The sequence below is a fragment of the Podarcis filfolensis genome, assembly GCF_964270895.1.
Source record: "Podarcis filfolensis genome assembly, chromosome: 4".
Classification (NCBI taxonomy): Eukaryota; Metazoa; Chordata; class Lepidosauria; order Squamata; family Lacertidae; genus Podarcis; species Podarcis filfolensis.
In genome coordinates, this window is record NC_139607.1 from 79367647 (window position 1) to 79393176 (window position 25530).

General features: G+C 39.9%; 1 protein-coding gene across 4 annotated transcripts in view; it reads right to left on the bottom strand.

Moving 5' to 3' along the window:
- Window positions 1-4807: 4807 nt before the first annotated feature.
- WASF3 (WASP family member 3) overlaps window positions 4808-25530 on the bottom strand; it is a 34437-nt gene continuing 13714 nt past the window's right edge. For 2 of the 4 annotated variants that reach the window (XM_083609199.1, XM_083609198.1), the window contains exons 2-9: window positions 22886-23028; window positions 21823-21957; window positions 18933-19086; window positions 17708-17825; window positions 15198-15373; window positions 12795-13058; window positions 11831-12201; window positions 4808-10560 (exon numbers count right to left, since the gene is read on the bottom strand). In XM_083609199.1, the coding sequence (XP_083465325.1) occupies window positions 10403-10560; window positions 11831-12201; window positions 12795-13058; window positions 15198-15373; window positions 17708-17825; window positions 18933-19086; window positions 21823-21957; window positions 22886-23018 (1509 nt within the window). In that variant the 5' untranslated portion in view covers window positions 23019-23028 and the 3' untranslated portion in view covers window positions 4808-10402. Of the gene's footprint in view, window positions 10561-11830; window positions 12202-12794; window positions 13059-13695; window positions 13863-15197; window positions 15374-17707; window positions 17826-18932; window positions 19087-21822; window positions 21958-22885; window positions 23029-25530 lie in introns of all 4 variants that reach the window. The other 2 variants (XM_083609201.1, XM_083609200.1) reach the window with 1 other exon arrangement.

Sequence of the window (25530 nt, forward strand, 5' to 3'; positions counted from 1 at the left end):
CCCAGCAAGCTGTGCTGGAATGTAAACAGACATGTGACACGCAACAGTTCCACACGTCTGCTCCTTAAGGTGGAATGGAAATCTCAACATCTTCTACTACAGAGATGGGGGAGTCCAGATGGTGTTAGACTACAACTCCCACCCTTCCTAACCATTGGCCATGTTGGCTGGGTCTGGCAGGAGTTGAAGTCCAGCAACTTCTGGAGGGCCACAAATTCCCCATGCCTCTTAGAACAGATGTTTTCAACACACCATCCTTCAGCCACATTATTCTGTTAGGAATGCTCTGTTTGCAACCATGACAGCTACATTCCTTTGTGGAATTCCATGATGCTGCGCACTGTTGCAAGATGGGAATGAGTAGCACACACAAAAGTTGAGTATGTTTTGAATGATTGCAGTGTTTCCCAGCCAACTGTTCTGCCCCACAGCTTTGAGACGCATCGTGGGCATCTTTCCTTCATTTCTTCCCTGTTGCAAGTTCACTCTCTCAACATCTACCCAGGTACAGATGGTCAAGCATAGCATTATCAAAACTGTAATTGCTGAACCATCACTGGGAATGCCTAGCTGTTTTATTTCTATGGAGGGTGCTGGGCTATAAAGTGTCAAGAGCTGGAGACAGGCGTAGGCCTGCAATAAAACAGTAGAGCACCAAATGTCTGTGAAGTTAACTCTTTATTCAAAGAAACAAAACAGCTCAATCCTAGTGGTCACAGCAGCTCTTCCCAGTAGGTCTTGCCCCAATGAGGCAATTGCCAGGACTGAATGTCCTGACCTTCCTACCACTCTCTAAGGCTCCTCCCCTGGTTTCTTCCCCAAAAACCTAAGGTGTTGTTGTCTTGACTCTTATTGTTCCACCCTCTTCATTTCTCTGCAAATTCTGGAAAACCTGGGGTAGGGGAGCTGGTCACAGCAGGGAGATCCCCTGGCTTCTTCAACATCTCTGTCTCCTGGCCCTCCTCCTCTCCTGCCTCTGAGTCTGCACTGCTCTCTGCTGGAGCCTCTTCCTGCTCACTAAACCCTGTTGCCTCTTCAGCTTCCAACACCTCCTCCTCCCAGTCTTCCCTCTCTTCTCCCTCTGACCACTCATTGCCGTCCCACCACCAATCCCCTGGCTCTGAGCCTTCTTCCCCTGGGGGTTCCCCAGCTGGTGAATCCCTCTGCATCCAGCCAGTCCATGACATAAGGTGGATGGCGTATGTAGTGTAGTGGTTAGAGTGCTGGGCTAGGACCTGGGAGTCTCAGCAGAAAGGAACAAAACAAAATCCCTACTAGTGCTTGAATTACAGAGGGGGCTGGCCTGCCTTACTGCTAGCTGTGTCTGCTGTTTGAAAACGGCAACACAGGACAGGAGGAGGAGGAGGAGGAGGAGGAGAGATACAAAGGGGCTCACAGATTTTGATTAAGAGCACCTCTACCTTTCTTACCCTCACTATTGCACTGCTTAGGAACATAGGAAGCTACACGATACTGAGCCCTATCTCAATATTGTCTACACTGACTGGCAGCAGCTCTCCAGGCCCTTCTGCTTGCAAGGCAGAGGCTCTACTACTGAGCTATGGCCCTTCCACTTCCTGTGATGTTTTATTGCAAATGAGCTTTTTAAAAAGTTCTTTCAAAAGTCCTTGTACGTCATCCCATTGTATGAAGCCTTCCACGTTTAGTATCATCCGATAAATTCTGTTCCATAACAAGCTCATCCTTCTAAAGGCACATCATCAGTTCCATTCTTCCAGCTGTGAATCAGTGTAAAATGGGAAGGAATACCGTGGGTGGCCGACTCAGTTTTAACTGTGTTTCATGTTGCGACAGGGCCTTGTGGGATGGCACTTACTATGATGGAAGTGTTTTATTTCAGCAGCAAATCACCACCTCCGCCCCTGCATCAAAGCAAACTGCTATAAAAAGACAGCTAAAGTGGAGGTGGGGCTTTGCTACTATTGAAAGTGTTTTCACAGAGGGAAAGATGTCCCTGATAGAATGTACGACTGCAGCTGCACAGCTAGAGGCAAACGAACATGAAAAGAAGCATCATTCTGCACATTATGACTCCATTATGACTTGTTGGAAACTGGCCCCCTCGGGAAAGGCTGGCTCCTGTTCCCAGGCTTGTCGGGGCTTGTCTCCGGTGACCTACCCTGGCTGGCATCCTGGCAGACCAGGGAGATCTTGATAGGCGACACCTCCCTGATGAAAGGTGCACGCCACCTTCCCCTTTGCATCGCAGCAGGAGAAAGAAAAAACAGTCAGAAAGTCTATTTCATCTCTACTTTATTTCTGACTGTACAACTGTACAAAAAACATGTCTGCTCGCTCAGTCTCCTCCGAGCAACTGCGTCAAACTTCCTTCACACAAGCAACAGGAAGGTCTCATATTACACAGAGAACAAACCTCTGAGAAATCCCTGGAACATCCTGTCCCACGGTTAGTTCCATCGTGTGATGTAAACATCCAACTGCTTGATCGCAGCTGCGTAGTACTCATATCCCAACATAAGGGGCCATAGTGTACAAAGCCATTTATAGAAAGAGCAACTTGCACACGGGATCAGGTCTACTTTGGTGTATTTGCTCCATGGCGGTGCAACAGGCTACAGTGGGCCAAAACCAGATGAAACTCAGCATCCCCGCATCCAGCTGCCCAATTGTTTTGCAGATCAAAGGAACCCAATTTAGTTCCATAAAGGATATTTCTGGAGGTTGGCAGAATGCGCAATGGGGTTGAACAGTTGTCATGACCACCAGCAATAGCTTATGGCTCAGTAGAAGAGCACATAATTTGCACATCAAAAGGTCCCTGGGTTCAACCCCCAGCATCTTCAGGTATGGCTGCCAAAAACCCTAGAAGCTGCTGCCAGTTGATACAGGCAGTACTGAGCAAGATGGGCCAATGGTCTAATTCAGTATAATGCACGTTCCTAGTGTCCTTTGATGCTTTGATGAGAGAGAAAAACTGACTCCCATGCATGCAGAACTTCATATAATATCAGGGATGGGGAACCTCTGGTCTAAATGTGTCCATCATTTAGCCTTTCTATTGGATTCTTGACATTCTCCCCAGCCCTGTTTTTCACCATCCTTGATTGTGTTTGCCTGGCTGTTCAGTTTTTAAGTGAACAGCACAAAAACTCACCTCCTTTTTAAATTGCCCCCCCAGCACTCCTTGTAATGTTAATTTACTCATTTAAGCAGCTAGCATTCACCTTTACTCTCAGTTGTGCTCAGTTACATCGTCTTATCGGTGAATTGGATTGGTTCGGATTATGATAATTTGTATGTCTTTACATACATATGATGTCTTTACATCAGAAGTAGGGGCAACCTTCAGTTAACAATCACTGACTGGGTGGTCACCCATGTGAATAATTCAGGAATAATGATTCTTGTTTCACATTTACTTTCTGTTCTATATGTATTATGGATCATTATTTTTAAATTAATTTGGGGAGAAGCAGCAACCAGGGGAAACAGGATTTTTAAAGGGTGACATTTGGGAAGAAATTTTTATCATGCCAGTCTCACCAGATTGAATCCAGAATTCTGAACTCATGTTTAGAGCCTAAGATTTAGGAACAGCCCTAATTTATCAGGCTAAGTGGCACCCAAACTAGCATTCTGTTTCAGCAGCCAGAAAACAGGATAGATGAACTAATTTTGTTCCTCCAATACGCCAAGCGTAAATAAGTTATTTTCACTCAGAAATGAAAGGCAGCTCTGAGAACAAAGACAGGATGATTTTGTCCTTTTGCTTCACAGATCAGCATTAATAGCCAATAAACTGTAGGCTTGAATGAGAACAAAGACATGAATCTGGGCTAGGAGAGTACAAAGCTGGGAAGGCTGTGCAAGAAAATTGCAATTTCGATCTTTTCCCCATAGGGAACAAATTATCTAGATGTGTTTCTCTCTTTGTCAAATACATTTTCAACTGTCATTAATTAGGGCTTAGCTGTAGGCATTATATAATGTGATTGCTTTTTTCATTTCCTTGTTGTGGGAGGAGGTGCAAGATATAGGAAGGAAAGCACTTTAATAATTTTCAAAGTCTCAATTACCACAAGTGACCACCAGAGGTCAATATCTTTCCACAGGAATTCCTAATGCCTTCTGCACACAACGGAGCCTAATTAAACACTGTAATCCCTATGTAGACACCATTGTAAAACAAGTTTTTACTGCCACGTTTAAAGCACTCTTATCAACAAGTGATATGCACAACCAAGGGCTACCCAAGGAAAAGGAAAATGTTTGGTGTACAGTGTACACTGATGGATGTTGTGCAATTCTTTTCTATAGACTGGAGTGGCCAAGTTGTTCAAGCAATGTATCACAGTATACCGTAATTAATTTACTATTAACTTCCTGTGTTTTTTTACTACCATTACTACCAGTGTTATTAACTACCATTGATGGTATCCCCAACATACTGAATGTTTTCCTTCTTCTGACATTTGTAACGAGACTGCACAAGGAATGGGCAGAATTCAGCGAAGCGCCTGCATGCCACATTTATTTCAGAAGAAGAATTAGGCAATGTGGCTAAACTATTGCCCACTGAAATAAGGCGTTAATTATAACTGTATCATGCTGTTTGGGTTACAAATTCGAAGTGCAATGTCAGGCAGACATAGTAATTATGAAGTGTTGTCTACACAAAAATGTCTAGGGAAATGAAGAATAAACAGTGAAACCAGCCAGTATTAACAATATCTTAATAATTACATAATAGTTCAGTACTACATAATAGTGCTCCTGTTAACTAGAATCTATTGAAATTGAAGAAAAACTTTTAGAATGTGAAGACAAAAGTTGAAATGTGAGCTTTATTCATAACTATTACTTTTACATAACCCAGGAAAAAATAAACAAACAAAATTACCTAAAGTATAAATTTAGCTCAGTAATCTTAATTTACATTTTTATTGATAAAATACTGAAAGCAGATGAGAAAATACTTCAAGTTTAGAAGAAAAAAGGTGGTCATCTAACTATGAAATCTTCGTGACTACAACTTATTTAGTAGCTTAGAATAAATTCAAAATACAAATATTCTGTGATTCAGTTTCTGTGCTTCTAAAATATATTCATTTCTTACAATGGAAGAAACTGATGTTTTACTTCCAACATTTAAAAACAAACAAAAAACATTTCCAGAAAGCCGTTTGAACATCCTGACATTTATTCAGGGTGGGGTGTAGAGAAAACATGCAGTAAGACTTGCCTTGCAACTCTACATTTGTTCAACCAAATGAACATATAGAACCATATTCTCACATCATGAATGATGAAGAACGACATCATCATGCAATAAATGCATCATGTGACAACTTCACTAATATCCCCAGAAGCAGAAGCAACCATTAGCCACGGCCAAGTTGTTCTCAGTACTGTACACAGACTAGGAACACAGATCAGATGAACCCCTTTGGTTTCCTAGAGGTTAGTTCTATAGCATTCAGAGAATATAGCAGAATTCATTACTATGCAGATGTGGGATCACCCTCAACAGTAATGAAGGTTCAGATCCTTTTCTGTATAGTCCATGATGTCTCAATTCCACATGCAAAGTCAAATGCAGCTTTCCTCACATTTTAAGGCAAAGTCTAGAAGGTGTTGAGTGACCTTGGGGTCTTCATAAAGGAGTTGGAGATTGTGCTTTGTTAGGTGCTACTCAATATATCTTCAGACTCTTAATGGGAATCTATTAAGGAAAAGTAGTGTTTGCCATTATGCTGTCCCTTACTATTAAAGGTACAAAATGCACAAGGTGGTAGACTTTTATTTGGTCATTTTGTTTCAGAAATGCTCGTTTCAAACATAAGAACAACTTGTTGGGGGGAAAGGTAGATACCGGTAGATCTTGGCTTTGTGAACTTTGGAGCCAAGAGCAGTTATTGTAACGTCAAGGCTTGCCTGACGTGCAACAAACAATGACCCCATTTAGTGGTAAGAGAAGGAGGGCTAGCCAAAGAGACTGCGCAGTTTTTTGGACTGGAGGAGGCACAGTCACTGGACTCTAAATCCAAAGGTACTGGCACTGCAAAGGCGGCTTAGTGCTCATGAGCTCTTTAGCAGTGCCTCTGAAAGAAGAGGAGAAAGAAAAATGAGCTATGTACAGATCAGCATAAGGTGCTGCTCTCCCTTTCCGGTATTTTGCTTTCCACAGCACGCAGGGTTAAGGTGCTTTTTCACTCGTCTGAGCACTGCAGTTAAGATGAAAAAAGTTACTTTTGCATGCTCTTTGTCATCATCTCCTACCCACAGCTGAGTGCCTGCTTGGCAAGTAAACACCAGTGTAATCAGCTTTTTAAGAGAGCTGTTCTAGAGCAGTAGCTTGTTGGTCTGTTGCAGGAAGCACACAGAGCCCAAGAGTCCTGTGGCACCTTTTCAAAACTTTTATGATGGCATAAGCTTTAACAGAAAAGAACCTCCATCTCACGAGTGCATGAAGTACAAAGAGGTCTTTTACCGAACATTTGTTGTGCCTTTCTGCATTGCAAATAACAGTGTGGCAAGGAGTGGCATGGTACTGTACTGGCCTGTGAATGTATTTTAAAATCACCAACACAAATAACTCATTTTAATGTTTTGGTTTGCCCAAAAGAAATTCGTAACCATGGGCAGATCCACACCATACACTTAAAGCACACACCTTCCCCAAAGAATCCAAAATTTCCCCTCACATAGCTACAATTCCCAACACTCTTAACAAACTACAGTTCCCAAGATTCTTTGGTGGAAGCCATGTAGTTAAATTGTGCATTAGATTTGCTTAGGTGTATGCCATGGTTCTGCCCCACATGCATAATTTTGGGGTGTATTTTAATTTTCTAGATCAAGAAACTATATTTTAAAGTATTTTAGGTTTTCCTTGAGTGTTTCATTAAAAACCTTGCAACTGGACATGTGGAATTGATTTTCAAGATCCCCCAATGAGCTTCATGGACAAATAGACAATTGCAGGACTCCCTGCTCCATAACCAGCGCTCACACTACCCTGACATTCTACAGTATCAGTGAATTTGTCCCAGCCATTATTTATTATATGAGTATATTTCAATATATGCACACATAATATCTTCTCATATCAGAGATTAGTTTTACCACAATTTGATTTCAGGATTTATATTTCTGTCTTTTGCTGTAAAGTTATTTCAGGAGGATTTCCTTATACTTCAGAATTAAGGTTGAAAAATATATTTTGCATTAGGAAGGAATTTCTTCCAGAGTAAAGGTAAAGGACCCCTGACAGTTAAGTCCAGTCACAAATGACTCGGGGGTTGCAGCGCTCAAAGTCAAGCCATAAGCCACACTTCCTAAGCAACTTTTCCCTCCTCCATGTGGCTTGCTTACTTATAATCCAGAGCTACCTTTTTAAACACCCTCCTATACTACTTGCATATTTTGTCCAATTCGCATGGATTGCTATATGGTGAGTGAATGGCCCTCCCTCAATGTGTGAGATGGGAAGTCATGTGCGACTTCAGTCCATCAGTCTCCATTTTTCATATTTCCCAATTACGTTATCCCTCTGCAGGCAATGTACACGTTTGCATGTGTATTAAATGCCAAATACAGTAATACATCCGCAAACATCCGCCTAGTCTAGCATCCGTTCCAGAGAACGTCCATGGAAAACCCGGAATTACTGGAACGGGTTACTTCCAGGTTTGCCGCTCGCGCATGTGCAGAAGCGCTATATTGCACATGCACAGATGCAGCGTTTTGCCCTGCGTCCTTTTCGGCTAGCGGATGGGGCTCCGGAACCGATCCCAGTTGCAAAACAAGGTACGACTATACTGTTATTGTGATATCCATGAGTAAAGGAAATGAAAAACCAATGCACAAAGAGTAGGTTCTGTGCATTTTAACTGAAAACGTGTTCTCTTCTTTTAAAAACCAAGTAGTTTAATGTTTCTTGTAGGTATAAGTTCAATGCCACACTGAATGTTTTGAAGAGAGTCAGATCAGCTTATGGATCCCTGGCCCTTCATGAATCATGCTAGTGCTCAAGTCTCTCTGGAAACCCTTCAAAGACCCGAGTGAGGTGATTTTCTATACTTATTTAGTATTAAGGGAAAGGCACTCTATACCTGTTAAGGGTCACTTTATTCCTTACAAATTTCAGGAAACAGTCTTGGTACTGATATAAGGTCCATGATTGTTAACAATGAATGCTGTGCTCTCAATAGGGACACTAAATACAGATACCGTTTTATAGGGTGGGACTTCCACTTTTATAATGGGGTTCTCCCCCTTCCTCTCTTCACATGCCCCTGAAATTGACTTGGGTCAGGAGAACCCCTGGATCAGCACAAAGGGAGGGAAAGGGGGGATCATTCCACCTGGCAAGACAAAATGCTTGCCCTGGTGGATCTGGAGGAGTGCTGTAGTGAAATATTACCATAGTTCTTATTTGGGGGGGGGACCAACAACTTATATTCTGTGTTCCTACTGAGTGGTTGCTGTACAGAAAAGAGATTTTATATCATATATAAAAGTTTTAACAACAGCTACTTTATAATGTTGTTACAATTTGTAAGACTGTTTTTTAAGTCAAGGTAGAATAGGTGGGGAAAGAAGAGAATAAAATAAGCTTGCTTGGGCCAAGTTTACATTTTCTTGGACTGGTGGTGACAACTCTCTATTCCAGAGTCCTATTTAACAACAACAGCCATCACACAGCAGTTCTCTTCATCTCAGAGACTATTTGTCTTCTCTTTCATTTGATAGGGCTAAGGAATGGAAGAAACCGGAGTTCAAAGAGATTGTGGATGAAGGACACTGCTTCATGTCCCAAAGCAAAACTACTTAAGCTTATTGGATGTGAATTACTCCATTTTTCTCACTTATTTAGAAGTGATCTATCAACCCCCGCCCACCAAACTTAACACAAATCTAATTGTGCAGCAACAGCTTTCAATGCATTGTTTCTAGGGCTGGAATCAGGGACTAGCACTGCTGAAGCCCACACTCCAACAGAGGGCTGACAACCCCAGACCTCCACTACTCCTACACTTTGCTATTGCTACCTAGTCATCTGTCTCCTAAGCAAGCATATAGTGACAGGAGCAAAGAGGAAGAGGAACAACCTCTGCTCACCTTGCTTTTCCCCTCTAGGCAACTGCAGGCACCTTTAAATACATGGACCATTCATGGCAACTTGCCTGGTCTCACCCCACCCCCCACCCTCGAAAAATCCCCACAAACAAAAGCCAAAGCCAGCACTGACTGCTTCTAAACTTCAATTCTATGAAACATAATCAAGCATAACAAGATCCTGAATCATAGCCAAGAAAGGAAATTAGTTTCAATACAGTACTGAATTGTGAATAACTAAGAGCAACTGAAAGAAAACATGAAAACAGCCTTTAAAAATGAAATATTATATAAGATTGAAAATGTAGATTACAACTGCCACTTTTTTGAAAAAGGGACATACAAAAATAAATAGGACACAACTGCACTCTTAAGCTGACAAAGGCATTACATGTCTATCCACATGTAATAAATGCAGCACTGTAAACCATATGAGAGGTAACAAAATTATTTTTATCAACTTGAGGTGAAATTTATTTAGGTGCTGTAACTATAAAGAATTTGTCCGGTCACCCATGAGCCAGACACAGCTTGAACATGGTTCTCAACAAACCTTACCTTTTGAGCTCAACGACTCCTAAGAGAAGTATGATTTCCATTTTAGGATCCATTTAAGCATATGCTTGAATATGCCTGTTACAAACTATATTATTTTCTAAAACTGATTACGAAAACTAAACAAACAAACAAACAAACAGATAAATAAGGGGAGGTAATTCAGCACTTAAGCTAATGTCACCCAATTATTCACTAACAATGTCAGTATGGCTCCAACCCCTGATTATTTTAAAGTGTAGCTATGATGCTAAAAATAAACTCACAATATATGGGACGGACAGAGTAAGACTTAAAAATAAACAAGAAACATTTAACTGCTACCAGTTTTATACGTATTCTCCATGAAGCTAGACCAAAAATGCAAATTAGTGACATTTTATGGTGGAGGACATTGTTCTGTCATGTTGTGCTCCAAGATCAAGCACCTGCTTTGAAAGATTTCCAAGTACCTGGGGAAATTGGTGTTAATATTCAAACAATCTAAATAACTTACATGTACTCCTGGCCAAGAACAAACACTGCCTTCTCTTGGGGCAGAACATGATTTGCTACATTCAGTGGCACTTGTATACAGTATTATGCAGTAAATACTGAAAATAAAAGAGTTCTAGATCATCACCAAACTTACTGACAGCATCCTGAATACCATCAATTTAATTAACCTGTTTCAACATATATCAGTGCCTACACAACATGAACAATTTCCTTAAGAAATTAATAGAATGCTTTGGTTCTCCAGTTTTCAGTCTGACCAGTCATTTTCATCACATTCTGAATCATCTTCTGAATCGCTGTACTCCACAGCAATGCGTCTGGAAAGAATTGTGGCCACATCATTTCCAACAGGTTCACGCTTAGCTTCTTGTTCACGCTGCTCTTGTACTTTTTTCAACTGGATTCCTGAAGAAAGCAATGAGACAAATTATCACACTGTTATTTTCATAGGTAAAGTTTTTTTTCTTTTTAAAGCAAGAGTAAGCTTACAAGTACAGTACACAGGACTTAAAAATTAACAAAAATACCTTAGGGTTTAAAACACAATGAGAATTCACAGAAATAAGGAATTCCAAGAGTTAATATGCTCTTGGTGATTGTTTTGGCTTTTCCACAGGCCTCTGTACTTTTCAATAGAAATGACAACTTCATCTATCATGTAAAACAGTCATTATTCCCCAAGAGAAAAGGAGGCAATTCAAATACCTCTCATGTTACCAGAGGCTATTAATTTACTTTGATCTGCTGTTTTTTTATTTAGTTTTCAGGTTTTAAAATTTTACAATCAATTATCCAACCACCAACATAAAAAGAGGATTCCAAAGAAGCTCCTGAATTTCCCTCCTCCCCTTTGTGGGTCTTTTTATTAACCTTTTCCTCCTGCATCTTTTCCATTAATCCAAATCTTTTCCATCTCTATTATATCCAAAATTCAACACTGAATTACAAGTGTTATTCCAATCCTACTAATGATTTTAGTTGTTTACAATGGTTTTTAAGGTAAATTATGTATTTTCCCCATTCCTTATTGAAATTTTGGTCTTCCTGGTTTCTGATTCTTCTGGTCATTTTTGCCAATTTGGCATAATCTATCAACTGAATCTGCCATTCTTCCCTGGTAGGGAACCAACTATTTTTTCCCCTATAGGTATTTATATACACATGAACACAAGACATATATTGTATAGATGCATGTAAGTGTGTCTCCATCTGTTTGCCCAAGAACAAAATCAAATACTTCATTGTGGCAGATTACTGTATATCAGGAGAATAGAAGGCATTGGACCCAACAGCAAGAATTTGAATGCCATTACTTAGCTTTCAAGATGCAACACTTTACAGTGGTACCTCGGGATGCGAACGGGATCCGTTCTGGAGCCCTGTTCGCATCCTGAAGCGAACATAACACGTGACTGAGCATCTGTGGGTCGCATTTCGCCGCTTCCGCACATGTGCGTGACGTCATTTTGAGCGTCTGCACATGCAGCGAAACCCGGAAGTAACGTGTTCTGTTACTTCCAGGTTGCCGCAGAGCGCAACCCGAAAATATTCATCCTGAAGCTGCTTCAACCCGAGGTATGACTGTACTTATAAATTAAAAGCACGGCTTATGCAAAGTTATGGAAAACCCAAACACTGGTCTGTTTAAGCCTGACCATTCTTAATGTACCCTTACCCATCCGAATAGCAGCCAGAAGATCACTTCGAGCATCACTGATGGGTGACTGTGTGGGCTCATGCCGCTTTGCTTCAGCCAGTGCAGGCGCATGCATCGGAGAGGATGAGAGAGAGGATCCTGCAGCAGGAGGGCCTGGAGGGGGAGGAGGCGGGCCTGGAGGAGGGGGAGCTGTAACAACAAGCCCAGTAGAAGGAGGATGAAGAGCAGCAGAATATATAGATCCAGTCACTAGTCCAGGATGGGAAGGTAGCACAGGGATTTGGAGAGGACTAACAAAAGCGGTCTGTGCAGAAGGAATGATGGGTGGAGGGGGAGGCGGCGGGGGTCCTGAAGGATTGTAATAATCCACCATCTGAGCTGCAAGCATCCTATATATAAAATAGAACACAATATTTGTTAACTGGCATATGAGCTAGCAGATTTGCAGTGTGCACCCAGTAGCATATGCTTCATTTGGTAATGAATATGATTGCATAATAAATACTGGGTTACATTGCATTGATTTTCTTCACTTTTTCTGGCAACTCAAACTTTTCCAGTTGCCTCTTACTAAACACACAACACACATAGCACACATCTCTCTGTTTCAACATCAACATCAAGTTTTCCCACATCCATTTTTACCTTGGTTTAAATATAGCACTGGGAAGCAGTAAAGGGTCCTTACCTAGTTTGCTGGAGTATTTTCTCTAAGCATGTGAGCCTCAAGTACTGTAGCAACCTAATCATACAACAATACAGCTCAAGTATATCCCCCACTGAACATTAACCATACTTAAGACCTCTTACTTCCACTCTTTTTGTCTATGTGTCCCATCCCTTCCCCCCACGTCGTTGCTGATTGTAAGCCGGAGGACAGGGACTGTCTTGTTAACTGATCTCATGTAAGCTGCTTTGGGAGCCTTTCAGCTGAAAAGCAAGGTAAACACATTTTAAATAAATAACGAAAGGAATTTTTTACCCATAATCAGCTGGTACCAATGACACAGTCCCTAGGGATCCATCTACGGCTTGGGGTGGGGGTGGAGGTGGTTGTTGAGGTCTGTTTAAGGTAGCATGCCGCACTGTTGTAGAAGGTGGCCTAAATTCATGCTCAAGGCCCTGGTTTGCAAGCATGTACTGAGCTCCATCTCCTGCTCCATATGAAGGCATCATTGGCTGCTGATGGAGGGAATGATTTGGAGTAGCAGGATATGAATAGCTGGTAACATCTGAGGCATGAGATCTAAAATACAAGTGGAGAAAATACAGAAATTAGGAGGAAATGTACCGTAATAGTTTCACTGTCTTTGCAAAGAACTTTCTACAGCCACAAAGTGCAGCTTATATTTACAAAATCTGAATTTTCAAATTCATCGATTTTCCTAATACACAGAAACCGTAAACTTGCAGGGTATGCATTCTCTCACATACAAGGTGATATTAGTTCTATGAGAAGTGATAGAGAAGTACTATTACCAAGAAAAGCAAAAGATGAAAGCAAAACTAGAAGCTGAGACCAAGAGAATATTTTCATTTATCAAAAACAAACCAACTCCAAGACCTTAATATTTTATAAGTTGTTTTTTTTTTTTTTTTTTGCAAATAATTACAACTGGATTAAAGAGGCAGAGAAAAAAGAACTATTAGTGGAACACAGAACTTATAAAGATACTAACTCTGTAGAGCTTATCAGTTAGGGCCAACAGACAATTTATTTGCATGCCTGAGCTGCAAAAAGCTGCATTAGTAAAGACAAATTGTGTCATATAGTAATTTGGTTTAAAAAGGTATCAGTAAAATAGATGCTCATCATCTTTTTCAGACAGGAAGCTAGGCAAGCAACAAAGCACCAGAGGTTTGAGTAAAACAAAAAGACAAACCCTTTGGGCATCTTGGCCTCTTTTGTGCTTCCTGTCTGCTCTTGTTTCTTTGTATCACTTATGAACTCAATGCCCATTTTCCTTCTCTCCCACTCTTCTCTTCTTGTCCTTACTTTCCTCACATTAATTTGCTGGTGCCGGCTTGGATTCAGCTTGTGTCTCTCTTTCTGAATCACAATGGGCATAGCATAAATGCATTGTAAATAGGACTTGCCAATTCGGAAACATCAGAATTTCAAATTCCAATAGTTACATAAAATTGCTATGTTTGCTTATCATTTTTTATGCATATTTAAGCAGTGCATCAAAATTATAACAAGAAGCGCATTTGTGTAGGCTTGTTTTGAATGTAACACTTGCGTTTACAATACTCCTATTACAATTCATTCACAAGGCAATTTTTCATGCTACAAAAAAAGGAGTAAAAAAAAAGTACATGTCAGTCAAGGAAACAAAATGACTGGAGTAAGTGAATTAATCCAGTTAACAGAGTTGACAAGAATATGATTCCCATGGTTCAAGAGGAGTAGAATTTCAACAAGTGACTGGGAATCACAGAAATGCTTTCCTCTCTATTAAGTTGGAGAACAGTTTTGCTCAGGAAAGAAGTTATGTAGCATGAAAGAAGAATATTTTCCTAGTGCAGACAAAACATCCTGAATAGCATCATAGAAATATTATACAGAAGTAATTCTCTTTAAAACATGGCTTTCTATGGAAGTCAGCTTCTGGGCTCTTCTTGCAATCCTCTTTTGCTTTAACAGCCTGGACTTTAAAAATAACTACAAGATGACATAAACAAGCCATTATAGATGTTAGTGGAATTGTGAAATGTTGTTAGGAAGTCTGCATTATTTGCTGTGGGTTGTTCCTTCCTTCCAATTAAATTAATTTGGAGAACAAATATGAAAACAAAAATGTCTCTAGAGACCACTTGGCCAATCAACTTGAATGTTCCACTTTGCTTGAACACAGACCTCCCACTTAGCACAAAGAAGTACAACACAGAGAGAGAATACCGGTGGTAAATACCGTTGTACACACTGGGGATATGTTTCTGTTCTAAACCATTTTTAAAAATATTGCTTCTGGTTCTGCAGCTCCTCTCTGAATACCAACTGTATGAATAGTGAACTTTATTCAATTAGCAAAATCTACTAATATGAAGCCAGTATATTGCTTTGCATGCAAAGAACCATTGCTTTCTAAGTACTACACTAAAGTTTAGAATATGTTTTTCTTAAAATCAGTAAAATCATTAAATTGAAAAAAAATCCATGAACTAAGTTGCCTATAGCAGTACAATATGGCAATATAGAACAGAAACACAAACATACGTGCAATGTGGTTGTCACACTGGCCTTTCAAATAATTTTGAAAATGCCTGTTGTAACATTAATTGAATGTTTCATTGCAATTCTACAGTTAAGCTTATTAAGAATATAAGGATACTATGCATATCTGAATGTATAATACAACAAAAAGGTTTGTTGTAAACAGACCTAGTATCAGGGGACAGAGATCCCTCGGATGATGCTCCATGGTATATACTTTGAGACAACCTGTTGTCTGGTCTAAGCTCTTTATCATATGCCATCATATTCCATTCCTGGCGCCTGTTCCTTGCTTTTCTAACCTTTTTCACCTCACGAGTTGTGCCATCTATACGCTTTTGCTCCTAATGTTACAGAACAAGAAAGCAAGGCATGCGAAAGGAAGAGACAAGGAAGGAAAGAGCAAGTTAAATGCTGTTAAGAGAATGAAAATAAGTAGATATATAGGTGAGCCAAGCAAATTATAGTGAAGCCATATTCTAAAGAGCTCATAGATTATCCATCTGACAAGGTATCAGCTGTGCAGTAATATATACATAGCAAACACAAACATTAAATTTACATATTAGTGTTTCTTCACAATTGTAAAATTGTATGGTTTGCAAAGCTTGCTTTAAACAATACCATGCTAAATTGTAGTTCTACAGAACTACTGTAATCTTTGTGTTCAGACAAGCAAATAAAAAGGTTCACAGTGCATCACAGCAAGTGGCATGGAAATATTTTCCTATCAGAGTCCAGGGGTATGTGAAGATACACCTACAAACAAGAGTTGGTGTGTTTTTTCTGGCACTGGAATAAACTTGGCTTCCCTTCAACACCACATGTACCTTTTCTGAAATCAACTGATTTCCTCTTTTAAGCAGTTACCTTACAGCAGAGAGCTGCATGGTATTCATCCTTGCAAATGGAAAAAGCTCAGTACTTATACTGTCCTGCCAAACAAATACCAAATAGGTTTCATGCACATGGAAGGATAATGGATCACAACACAAACGACTCATTAGAGTATATTAAAATCAATGATAAAAATACAGTCGTACCTTGGGTTTCAAATGCCTTGGCTCCCAAACAAATCAGCTCCCGAATGATCGAAACCCAGAAGTGAGTGTTCCGGTTTTCGAACGTTCTTTTGGAAGCCGAACGTCTGACGGGGCTTCCACGGCTTCTGATTGGCTGCAGGAGCTTCCTGCAGCTAATCAGAAGCCGCGCTTTGGTTTCCAAATGTTTTGGAAGTCGACTGGACTTCCGGAACGGATTCTGTTTGACTTCCAAAGTGCGACTGTAAATGCATTTGGGGAGAACGGTTAGATTAATTGATTTTCAATTATGAAAGAAAAATTGAAATGAAATCATAAAAATATATTCTTTAATCACACAGTTACTAAGAAGCATAAAGCATGTCTCTTCACCTTTTCTCTTCCTGTATAGTTGTAGGCACCTAGGACAGCAAAGGCTATCTATTCCTGATATACCCGTTTTCTAGGCTGATTTCAGATACAAAACTGCCTTGGTCACCTTGTCAATGACCTAAGCTAGATGAAGACTGGGGAAGGATGATTTAATTGTCCTGGGTCTCCTAGCAATCTTTGATACCAGTGACCAATACATTCTGCCTGTTTTTTTTAGTGTTTGGAGGGAGCTTTTTGCAGTGCTTTTGCTTATAACTCAAACATTTATTCTGTTGCAAACTCTTAAATTACAGTCATCATATTTTATGCAGATGGGAAGACAGCCGAGGTTAGTGATAACAGCAACAGGCAAGCCCATTTAAGACCATCTGTTCACAGAAGGAGGATAAAGTATGCTACAGTAACCATTTCATTGGAATTAAAACCTCAACATTCTTAGGCAAAGTCAAACTAAAAATGGGCATTTTACATACAGAAAAACTCAACCTTGTTAGCACACATGTTATATTGCCCTCCCATCCCCACTTCACATATCCTCACCAAATCAGCAAGCTTTCCCTCACCAAGCAAATAATCATCCAAGTCTCCTGGTCACAGAATGTGGTGCTTTGCTTTATTTCAGAAGGAGTAGTAAACAAAAAAGCCTTCTTCTCTTAGTGATGTTCTTATTTACTTTTGTACATTGCCTAGGTCAGACAGGTGGTCTGGGAGTTCCAGTATGACCATAGACACACAGAAATGCCAGTACATTTTCTATTTAAAAATAGCTAATTTATTGCTTAGTGACATTCTTCAGGGATTTAATTTGTATGTACTCACACTGACAGCAATGAACATCATTCCTAAAACTGCTCCATTATATACTCTTCCATGACATACCTTAGGTGATTCTTTATTCAGACTCACCCATAAAAAGCAGATGGACATATTCTCAGAATAAGAAGAATAAAGTCAATTTGCATTTTAGAGTGGAAACAAACTAAAGAAAACCATCAAAAGCTCAAAGAACTTTATGAAATAAGTTTATAATCATATAATCTATTTTTCAAAAATATGTTTTCTGAAACTAGTAGGCTATTTTTGCTAGAATTTTTTAAGAGAAGAAATTAAGACACACATTTAAGATTGAAATATAAAAGTATGAAATAATCTTGCGAGTTTTCCAGTCATATGTATGTCAAGAAAAACATTTAAACAATGAACCATTTTTATTCCAAAATATGGCTGGTAAACCACGTGCATACATTTTAAAATGTCCCTGTTTACCTTTTGGCGTCTCTTCTCTTTTCGTTTGTCTTCTGTATCTTGTAACATTTTTTCTTTCCATAGGTCAAAGAAATAAGAGGGATCAGTATAGAACTTCAGCCCATCCTTTTTATCATCTCTGTGAACAAAATGAACAGATGTTGAGAAAACAGGAGGATTATTGTTTAAAGCATACTTAGAGACCCAAGCAAGTATTCTAGCGTACTCATGACTCTGCAGATAACCTAGTGGGAAAGGCTCCAATGGTGCCAATGTACTGCATAGGATGCCATTTCCAGACAGAAGACCTACCTCCCAAAGAAATGGAACAGTTCTGCTTGTTTCAAGTAGCAAGCCAGCTACTTTGCCAACTGAACTGTCATGAATAAGCACCCAGGTTCTGCTGACTCAAATGATACAATGAGGTGCCTACTTAAGAATAGGCCCAATACTTATTACATTTGTTTGGATAAAACTGTTTAGGAAGTAAACCTACATAGGATAAAACATAGGAAGTAGACCTACACTTTAATGAGAAGCTGGCTTTCCTGCAACAAACCCCTAAGTGGCCACTTCACTCAGGGCCTGGTGCAAACTGCATCTGTTTGTGCCAAGGTATCAATCGGGAAAACCCAGTATGAATGGGTGTTTGAGGTAAGTTGAAAATGACAAGAAGCAATGTTCAAACAATTATTTAAAACTCAGAAGTATATTGTGTTCAAATCAGCAAGCTAAACCATGCCCCACGTAGACAGATTTTGAGATTCTAGCATATTTACTCTGAGAGGTGCCTTAGCTCAGCATCTTTGCACGTAAAAATATTTTTTGTTTTTTAAAAAAACTCTCAAACACTAGAGAGATACTTTAACTTGAAGATATGCTGCCTGTCAGCATACTGTGGGCTAAATTGACTCTTTCTGACTTTCTTAGGCAGCCTTATAGAAGTCAACTGAACTATCTTTGGGTTACTGATATGGAGCCTTAGACTCATAGAAGAGTTGAAAGGGACCACAAGGATCATCTAGTCCAACCCTCTGCAATGCAGGAATCTATCGCCCAATGTGGGGCTGAACCCAGAACCCTGCGATTAAGCATCTCATGCTCTACCAACTGAGCTATGCCTCAGGGCTGTTGTCTATATCAGACTCCAAAGAAAAGCTAACTGGGCAATATTCAGTAGCTTGAATCTAGTATTGATTACATCATTACTTGTGCAGGCCTATTTATTCATTTCTAGTTACTGTACCTATATGAAGTAAGGATATTCAACGGAGGTGGTTTGTCACTCCGATTATAAATATCAGCTACAGGATTGGGGATGCTGTTCTTTGAAACCACTTGCTGGTCTTGTACTGTAGAACTTTTGAATGCTTTTTTCATGTTGATATCCTGTAATGACACTGTTGATAAAAACAACAAAATTAGTAGACAGAACTAAATTGAGAAAATGCTAACCACAATATCCAGGAGTAAAGCAAATCAAAATATTGAACACATTTGATAAGAGGAAGAAGTGAGGAGCAAAACTGATTAAATTCTCGTTCCTATATAGAATACAAAACATGCCCTTCACACAATTTGTGGGTGCAAGATTCTTAACAAGTCAGACATGGTAATATTTCCCCAACAAGATTGTGTAAGTAAAAATATTTGTCCCCCAAATCCACAAGATTATGTATGACATAACAGGTTATATATAGAGTAACTTAGTATGCACATTAAGTGCTATGTTAAACAGCATAAACAGGTGCATTGCATATCATGAAGAAAAACTGATCTGCCCAGTGACAACCTGCTCTTGTTTTCGAACTAAGTTCTGAAAAATTAGTCTTCAAGTAAGTGACCTTTGCCTAGCATCCATACAAGTGAGGAGAAAGCCAAGCAGAAACCCTTAATTTCACAGTTGCTTCCCTAACGGATATAAATACATATTGCAAAATGCATTTGAGCTGCACAACTAGTGTTTTGGATTATTTGGTTGCAAACAGTTGTATTTTATTTATCATAGAAACCAATTCAAATTGTGTATCCATAGGACATAAGTACCGTTGACCTCAACTGTAAGTTGTTGTTATAACACCAACCTGACATCAAACTTTTGGAGCAGATTTGGAAATATAAAAACTGTTTTGGGCCACAAAATACCCTTTTCACAGAAAAACTGGTCTTGTTCAGAACAGCTCCTAACCCAGCTGAAAATAAAGCAGGCAACATACCTATGCCACTCCAAAAAGGAGACAAAAAAGCAATGCAACACTGTCCACAAAATAGGCAACCTCTCCCAAAAAAACCCCTCAATTCTTTTACAAATTTGGGAGGGGCAGAAACCCTGGAAGGTGTCACTTAGGGACCCCATGGACACCACATTTGGGGACCTATATTGTAACATGATATGCTACCTGGCTTAAAAGGCAACACACATCTGCTTTTAATTACAAAATATATCAATGAAACCAGCTTTAAATAAATGCATTATACTTCTGCATATTTGATTAGAATGTGTATTCAACACTAGATTTACAAATTATGCAATCTATTATTTAAGCTTTTTAAAGGGTTATATTGACTATGAATCAATTTTCAGAAGCAGAATGTGAAAGTGAGGCTACTAAATTTCATTTCTATGCAGCTTCTGCCAACAAGCCAAAGGGAATATGTAGCTTCTGTAACTGCCGTCCTAGAAAAATGACAAAACTTCTGCTCCTGTAAATGTCTTCAGTTGTCTAGAATGGCATCCTCAATGAACACAACTAAGCATTCCTTTTGTAAGTATACACAAGCAAGCAAAGATATAAGCAGTCATTCTGTATTCAGTGAAGTATTAGAACTTCAGATGTTCCATTAAGACTGAAGACAGTGATGCAAACAGGAACATAGGAAGTTGCCTTATACCAAGTCGGACCATTGGTCCTCAAGCTTAGTATTTTCTATACTGACTGACAGCGGTTCTCCGGGAATTTAGCCAGGTGTCACTTTCAGACCTACCTAGACATGCTGAGGATTGAACTTGAGACCTGCATGCAAAGCTGATGCTCTACCACTGAGCTACAGTCCTTCTCAAAATATAATGTAGTCATAAACTAGCTACAATTATGGTCATAAATTTGTGCTTTGTTACATAGCTAGTAGTGCTGCTACTATAACCCCTTTCATATCTCATCCTCAGCACATTCTTTTTATGCGAGGAGGGAGTAGTATTATGCTGGTGGCCCCACACTCATCAATCACTACCATGCCCTATTGGCCTTGGCTCCAACCTCCATGTGTAAGCACTCCTTGAGCTCTTTGTGTGGAAGTCAGTGGTGGAATCCCATTCCCTCCGACATACAAAGAGCCAACACACAGAAATAAGTTATGAAAGTGGCTCTACATGACAAGCTTAAGAAGAGTCTGCTGGATCAGGCCAATGGCCCATCTTGTCCAGCATCCTGTTCTCACAGCAGCCAACCAAATGCTTGTATGAAACCCACAAGCAGGACCTGAGCACGAGAGTACTCTCCCCTTCTGCGGTTTCCAGCAACTGGCATTCAGAGGCATGCTGCCTCTGACCATGGAGACGCTAGCAATTGATACTGATACACAATTTATCTCCATGACGCAGCCACTGAATCTTGAGATGTAACCTAGGCCCAATAAAATCAATGGGCTGTATCAGCACACAGCACTGTAGACTGCATCCTGTGTTCTAACAATCTGGTTATAAAATACCAAAAGATCAGTTTTCTTGGACAACAGTTTATCCTACAGTGGTGATATGTATCTATTACTCTTCTGGAATAAGAGGTTTGAGATGGGCATTGCTCATGTTCATCTATCTACTGCAAATTAATAATACATGAAATATACCCAAGCAATAGATCCAATTAAAAGTAGGACTCCTGCAGAGAGAGATAAGGGTATGGGCTTCTAGTGGCAAATATTAAGTAGTTCTAAAATATTTTCCTCTTCCTCCCCTTTTTTCCTGCAAACTGCCACAGATTCCCCCCTCCCAAAGCTGCTACCTTAAAAAAACAACAACCAAGATGAAATATCACTCAGTACCAACTCCAAAGGAAAAAGTAGTGATTGCTGTGCAATTAATTACTGTGCTCTTGTCAATATCACTTCTGGCTCAATGCTCAAATACAATTACCTACCTTCTTCCACAGTTGAATCCAGCTGGGTGACTTTGACAGCAAGGCGGTCAATTCTGTCTTGAAGGGAATTTGCCCTGATGTAGAAGTTGTTGGCCTCATTAAACAACTCACCAAATATGTCTTCAGCATGTTTGCCTATAGAGAAAGAAGACAACATCTCCCCAGGTGTTGTAATCACCATGACACACACTATGCACATGTATTTGCACACAGAAACAGTACAAAGTTTCTTCAGAGAGTTTTCACTATGCTTCTGGTGCTTTATGCAAGTTGACAAGCACAGAATTCCCACATTTATCCAATGTGACTGAAAACTGCTCTTTTCAGACACAATCCTACACACAGGAATGCTACACACTGTCAGAGCAGGTATAAGCAGGGCCAGCCCAACAACTTTTGCTGCCTGTGATAAAGGACAAGTTAGCATTTCCCCATTGAATCTTACTTCAGCACTGGCAACAAGCTAGTGTCCTCCCCTTGCAGTGCACCTGAAAGCAGCAGAATAGTTTAGGGGGTATATTACAGGTCTGTGATACCCCACAGAGAGGAATGGCCCAGGAGGAACAGGCGGCTGCTACCCTCAGTAAATGAATATTATAAATGTAATTCCATATGCTACATATGGCATTTGTGATGAATTAAAGGCTTCTCTTTGCCTAGTGGTTGGGCCAGTGCTGGTTCCAAATCTTTAGATACCCAAAGGGAAACAAGCATTTGGGAAGAGGGGGTGGATCCACACGGCCAAAGCTTTAAAAATCCATAAAAGACTGCTCTACACTCCCTAGTTCATCAGATTACGAGTCTACCGCTCTTAACCACTACACCACACTGGCACAAAGGAAGGTAAAAGAAAGAGGGAAACACTGGACACAAGGCCATACAGGATATGAAGTCAAGGTGGCAAGGCATTGATTTTACTTATTTTGATTATTCACATGCAAAGGTGCTGAGACTGCTAAACCCAAAGCCATCATGCCATTTAAGCCAGCTTCGAAACTGTGTATACTCTTCAAGTGTCCCTTAAAAAGAAAAAATATATTTTAAAAGCCATCCAATTACTTACTTAGGCTGCTTAGCTGGCGTATGATAGCAGCAAGAGTACTATTGGTTACACATTCTAATTCACTAGTAATTCCCTCGGGCAGAGCTCCTCTGCAGAGGTGTCGAGGTTCAATGTTCCTTTTGACTAACGGCATGATTCAATGTCTGCCAAAATAAAAGAATAAAACATTAGTCTCACCCCACCACAATACTCCCCAAAACTTTTTTTATAAAAGGCAGCAGCTGTCACTGCAGTCTGAGAATAATACAGCATGGCTTGAATACTCATGGTGTTTGAATACTATTACTAGGCAGGGAAGAAAAAGGGCTGGCTCAGTCCTGCCCCACAAGGCCTTGTTTCAAGGTCTTTCACTGAGTTCTGCTGGTGTCCAGCCCATTTGACAGGCGGAATGGATGCCTCTGCTCAATATAACATAACCACCACCTAGGTGTTTGGGATTGCTGCATATCACTAAAATTCTCAGGAGAAATCCCAAGACAAATATAAACCACTATCATCCCTCTGAAGATAAATATTAGACTAGAAACAAAGATTCTCATAGCAAATAAGTCCCTAAATATTTTTAAATATGTTTTGTAAATTAAGTATTGGATAGGACATGTTCAGGAGTTGTCCTACTTCTTTCTCAATGTATTATTTACCTTTCATTTATTAAGAAAGCAACAGCAGAAAGTGTTAGAACAAAAGCCAATGGATTTTGTCATACCTAAACAGGACCTCCAGGTTTAGAGTCAGTTGCTGGGAGTTAGTAACAAGGCAGAACTACTGCTTTTATAAGCCCTGCTAGCGGGCTTCCCAGAAGCATCTGGCTGGTCACTGTGGAAAACAGAAGTGGGACTAGATTGAATGCTTTTGAAATTCTCTTCTGTTTGGTATTAGACAGCCTTTGTCTATTGTCTTTTTGGTGCCTATAGAAGACTTCCCTTTTCCAACAAGACTTTTAAGGAAAGATCTTTTAAGTCTGCATCTATATTGGAATTGTTTAAGATGTTTTAATTGTTTTATCTCCTTATGTAGGAAAGTTGGGATATGAATACCTTTGGTCGGATCCAGTAGTGCTGTTCTTAAATGAATTCCTTAGGTAGACTATAATGTACACATTATCCAGATATAATGTACCCACAGTCCCAGCATGTTCGCCCTCCTGTCCCAGCAATGTCTATGCTGGCTTGGTCATGTCCACAGAATGGAAGATGGCAGAATCACCAAGGATATACTCTACAGGGAGCTCGCTGCAGGTACTAGGCCAGTTGGCAGACCAAATCTGCATTATAATGGCATCTGCAAACATGACATGAAGGCTGACAACATTAACCCTGCCATGTAGAAATCCCTTGCAAGACCACCACAACATCTGGAGACAATCAGTCAGGTCAAGTATCCACAACAGTGACCAGAGAAGGAATGACCGCTGGAAGGAGTGCAGAAAGAAGAAACACTATGGTACACTTGCATCAGCACAACCAGACACCTTCATCTGCTCCAGCTGCAACAAATCATGTCTCTACAGTCACAGCAGGTACTGTAACTCTCCAATGGTTTGAATTTACCCCTGAAGGCACACTCTTCCATTATCTCCTGAAACTGACAGATGCCAACCAGATATAATGTAAACACATTACAAAGTTCCTTTGATTTCAAGTGGAATTTATCTTTGTAACAAGCATAGGATCAAGATGAGCATCTGCTAGTGTCAGATTCAGCCAGGATTTGAACAACGGTTCTTAAATACCTACTCCCTATATAATGAAACAATTTTACCAGTCAGCTTTGCATATAAAGCTAGTTCACAGTCACTGGGGCAGGTCCTCTCTACAGCCTGTGTACAGTAGAAAAGGTTACTATGCCCCCAGCATGCCTGCAACATAATGTGCAACAAATGTGCACACAACCTTTCTGTGCTATCCTCTCTCCTTCGAAGGAAGAATGTACAAATAATTCACATATATAGTTCATCTCAGCTTTCAGCTGTAGAGCTAAACACTGAATAACGAGGGCATGTGTATTTATTTTCACAGAGAACCAGTAGTCTTAACTATCCTACTTTTCCCCAACCTAATGCCCTCCATATGTTTTGAACTACAACTCCCATTAGCCCCAACTGGCATGGCCACCTGGATGAAATAAAATAATACCAAAGTAGCTTTAAACTAGCTACAAATTGAGGGGGGAAATCCCCTCTATTGAATCATTTGGACATAGCCTGACTGCAAAGGAAAGTTAGTAGAGAAAATAAAACAGTATTTTATCATTTTACAATTTCCCTCCCCTCCTATATGGAATCTTGAATATGCAGGTAGCTAACTATTCAACTGCCCAGCCTCAATATACAAACATAGTTTTGTATTGTTGTTCTCTTACGTGATCAGATTACAGAATTAACAAAAGGTGCTAACAAGTTAATCCAGTTCTTAACTGTAAGGGCTGCTCATCTGCATGTATTTATCTTCCAGATGGCTCTCAATGCATATGATGGAAACGGCAGACAGGCAGAATATATCCTATGCCACTTGAAACTCTTAAATGATCTTTGGAATAAATGTTAGTTACCCAGATTGCATAAATAACTCCTTCACAAGTTGTTGTGAATTCTATATAAAATAAATTGGGACAATCCTGTCAGTCACTTATGTACCATTGGTTTC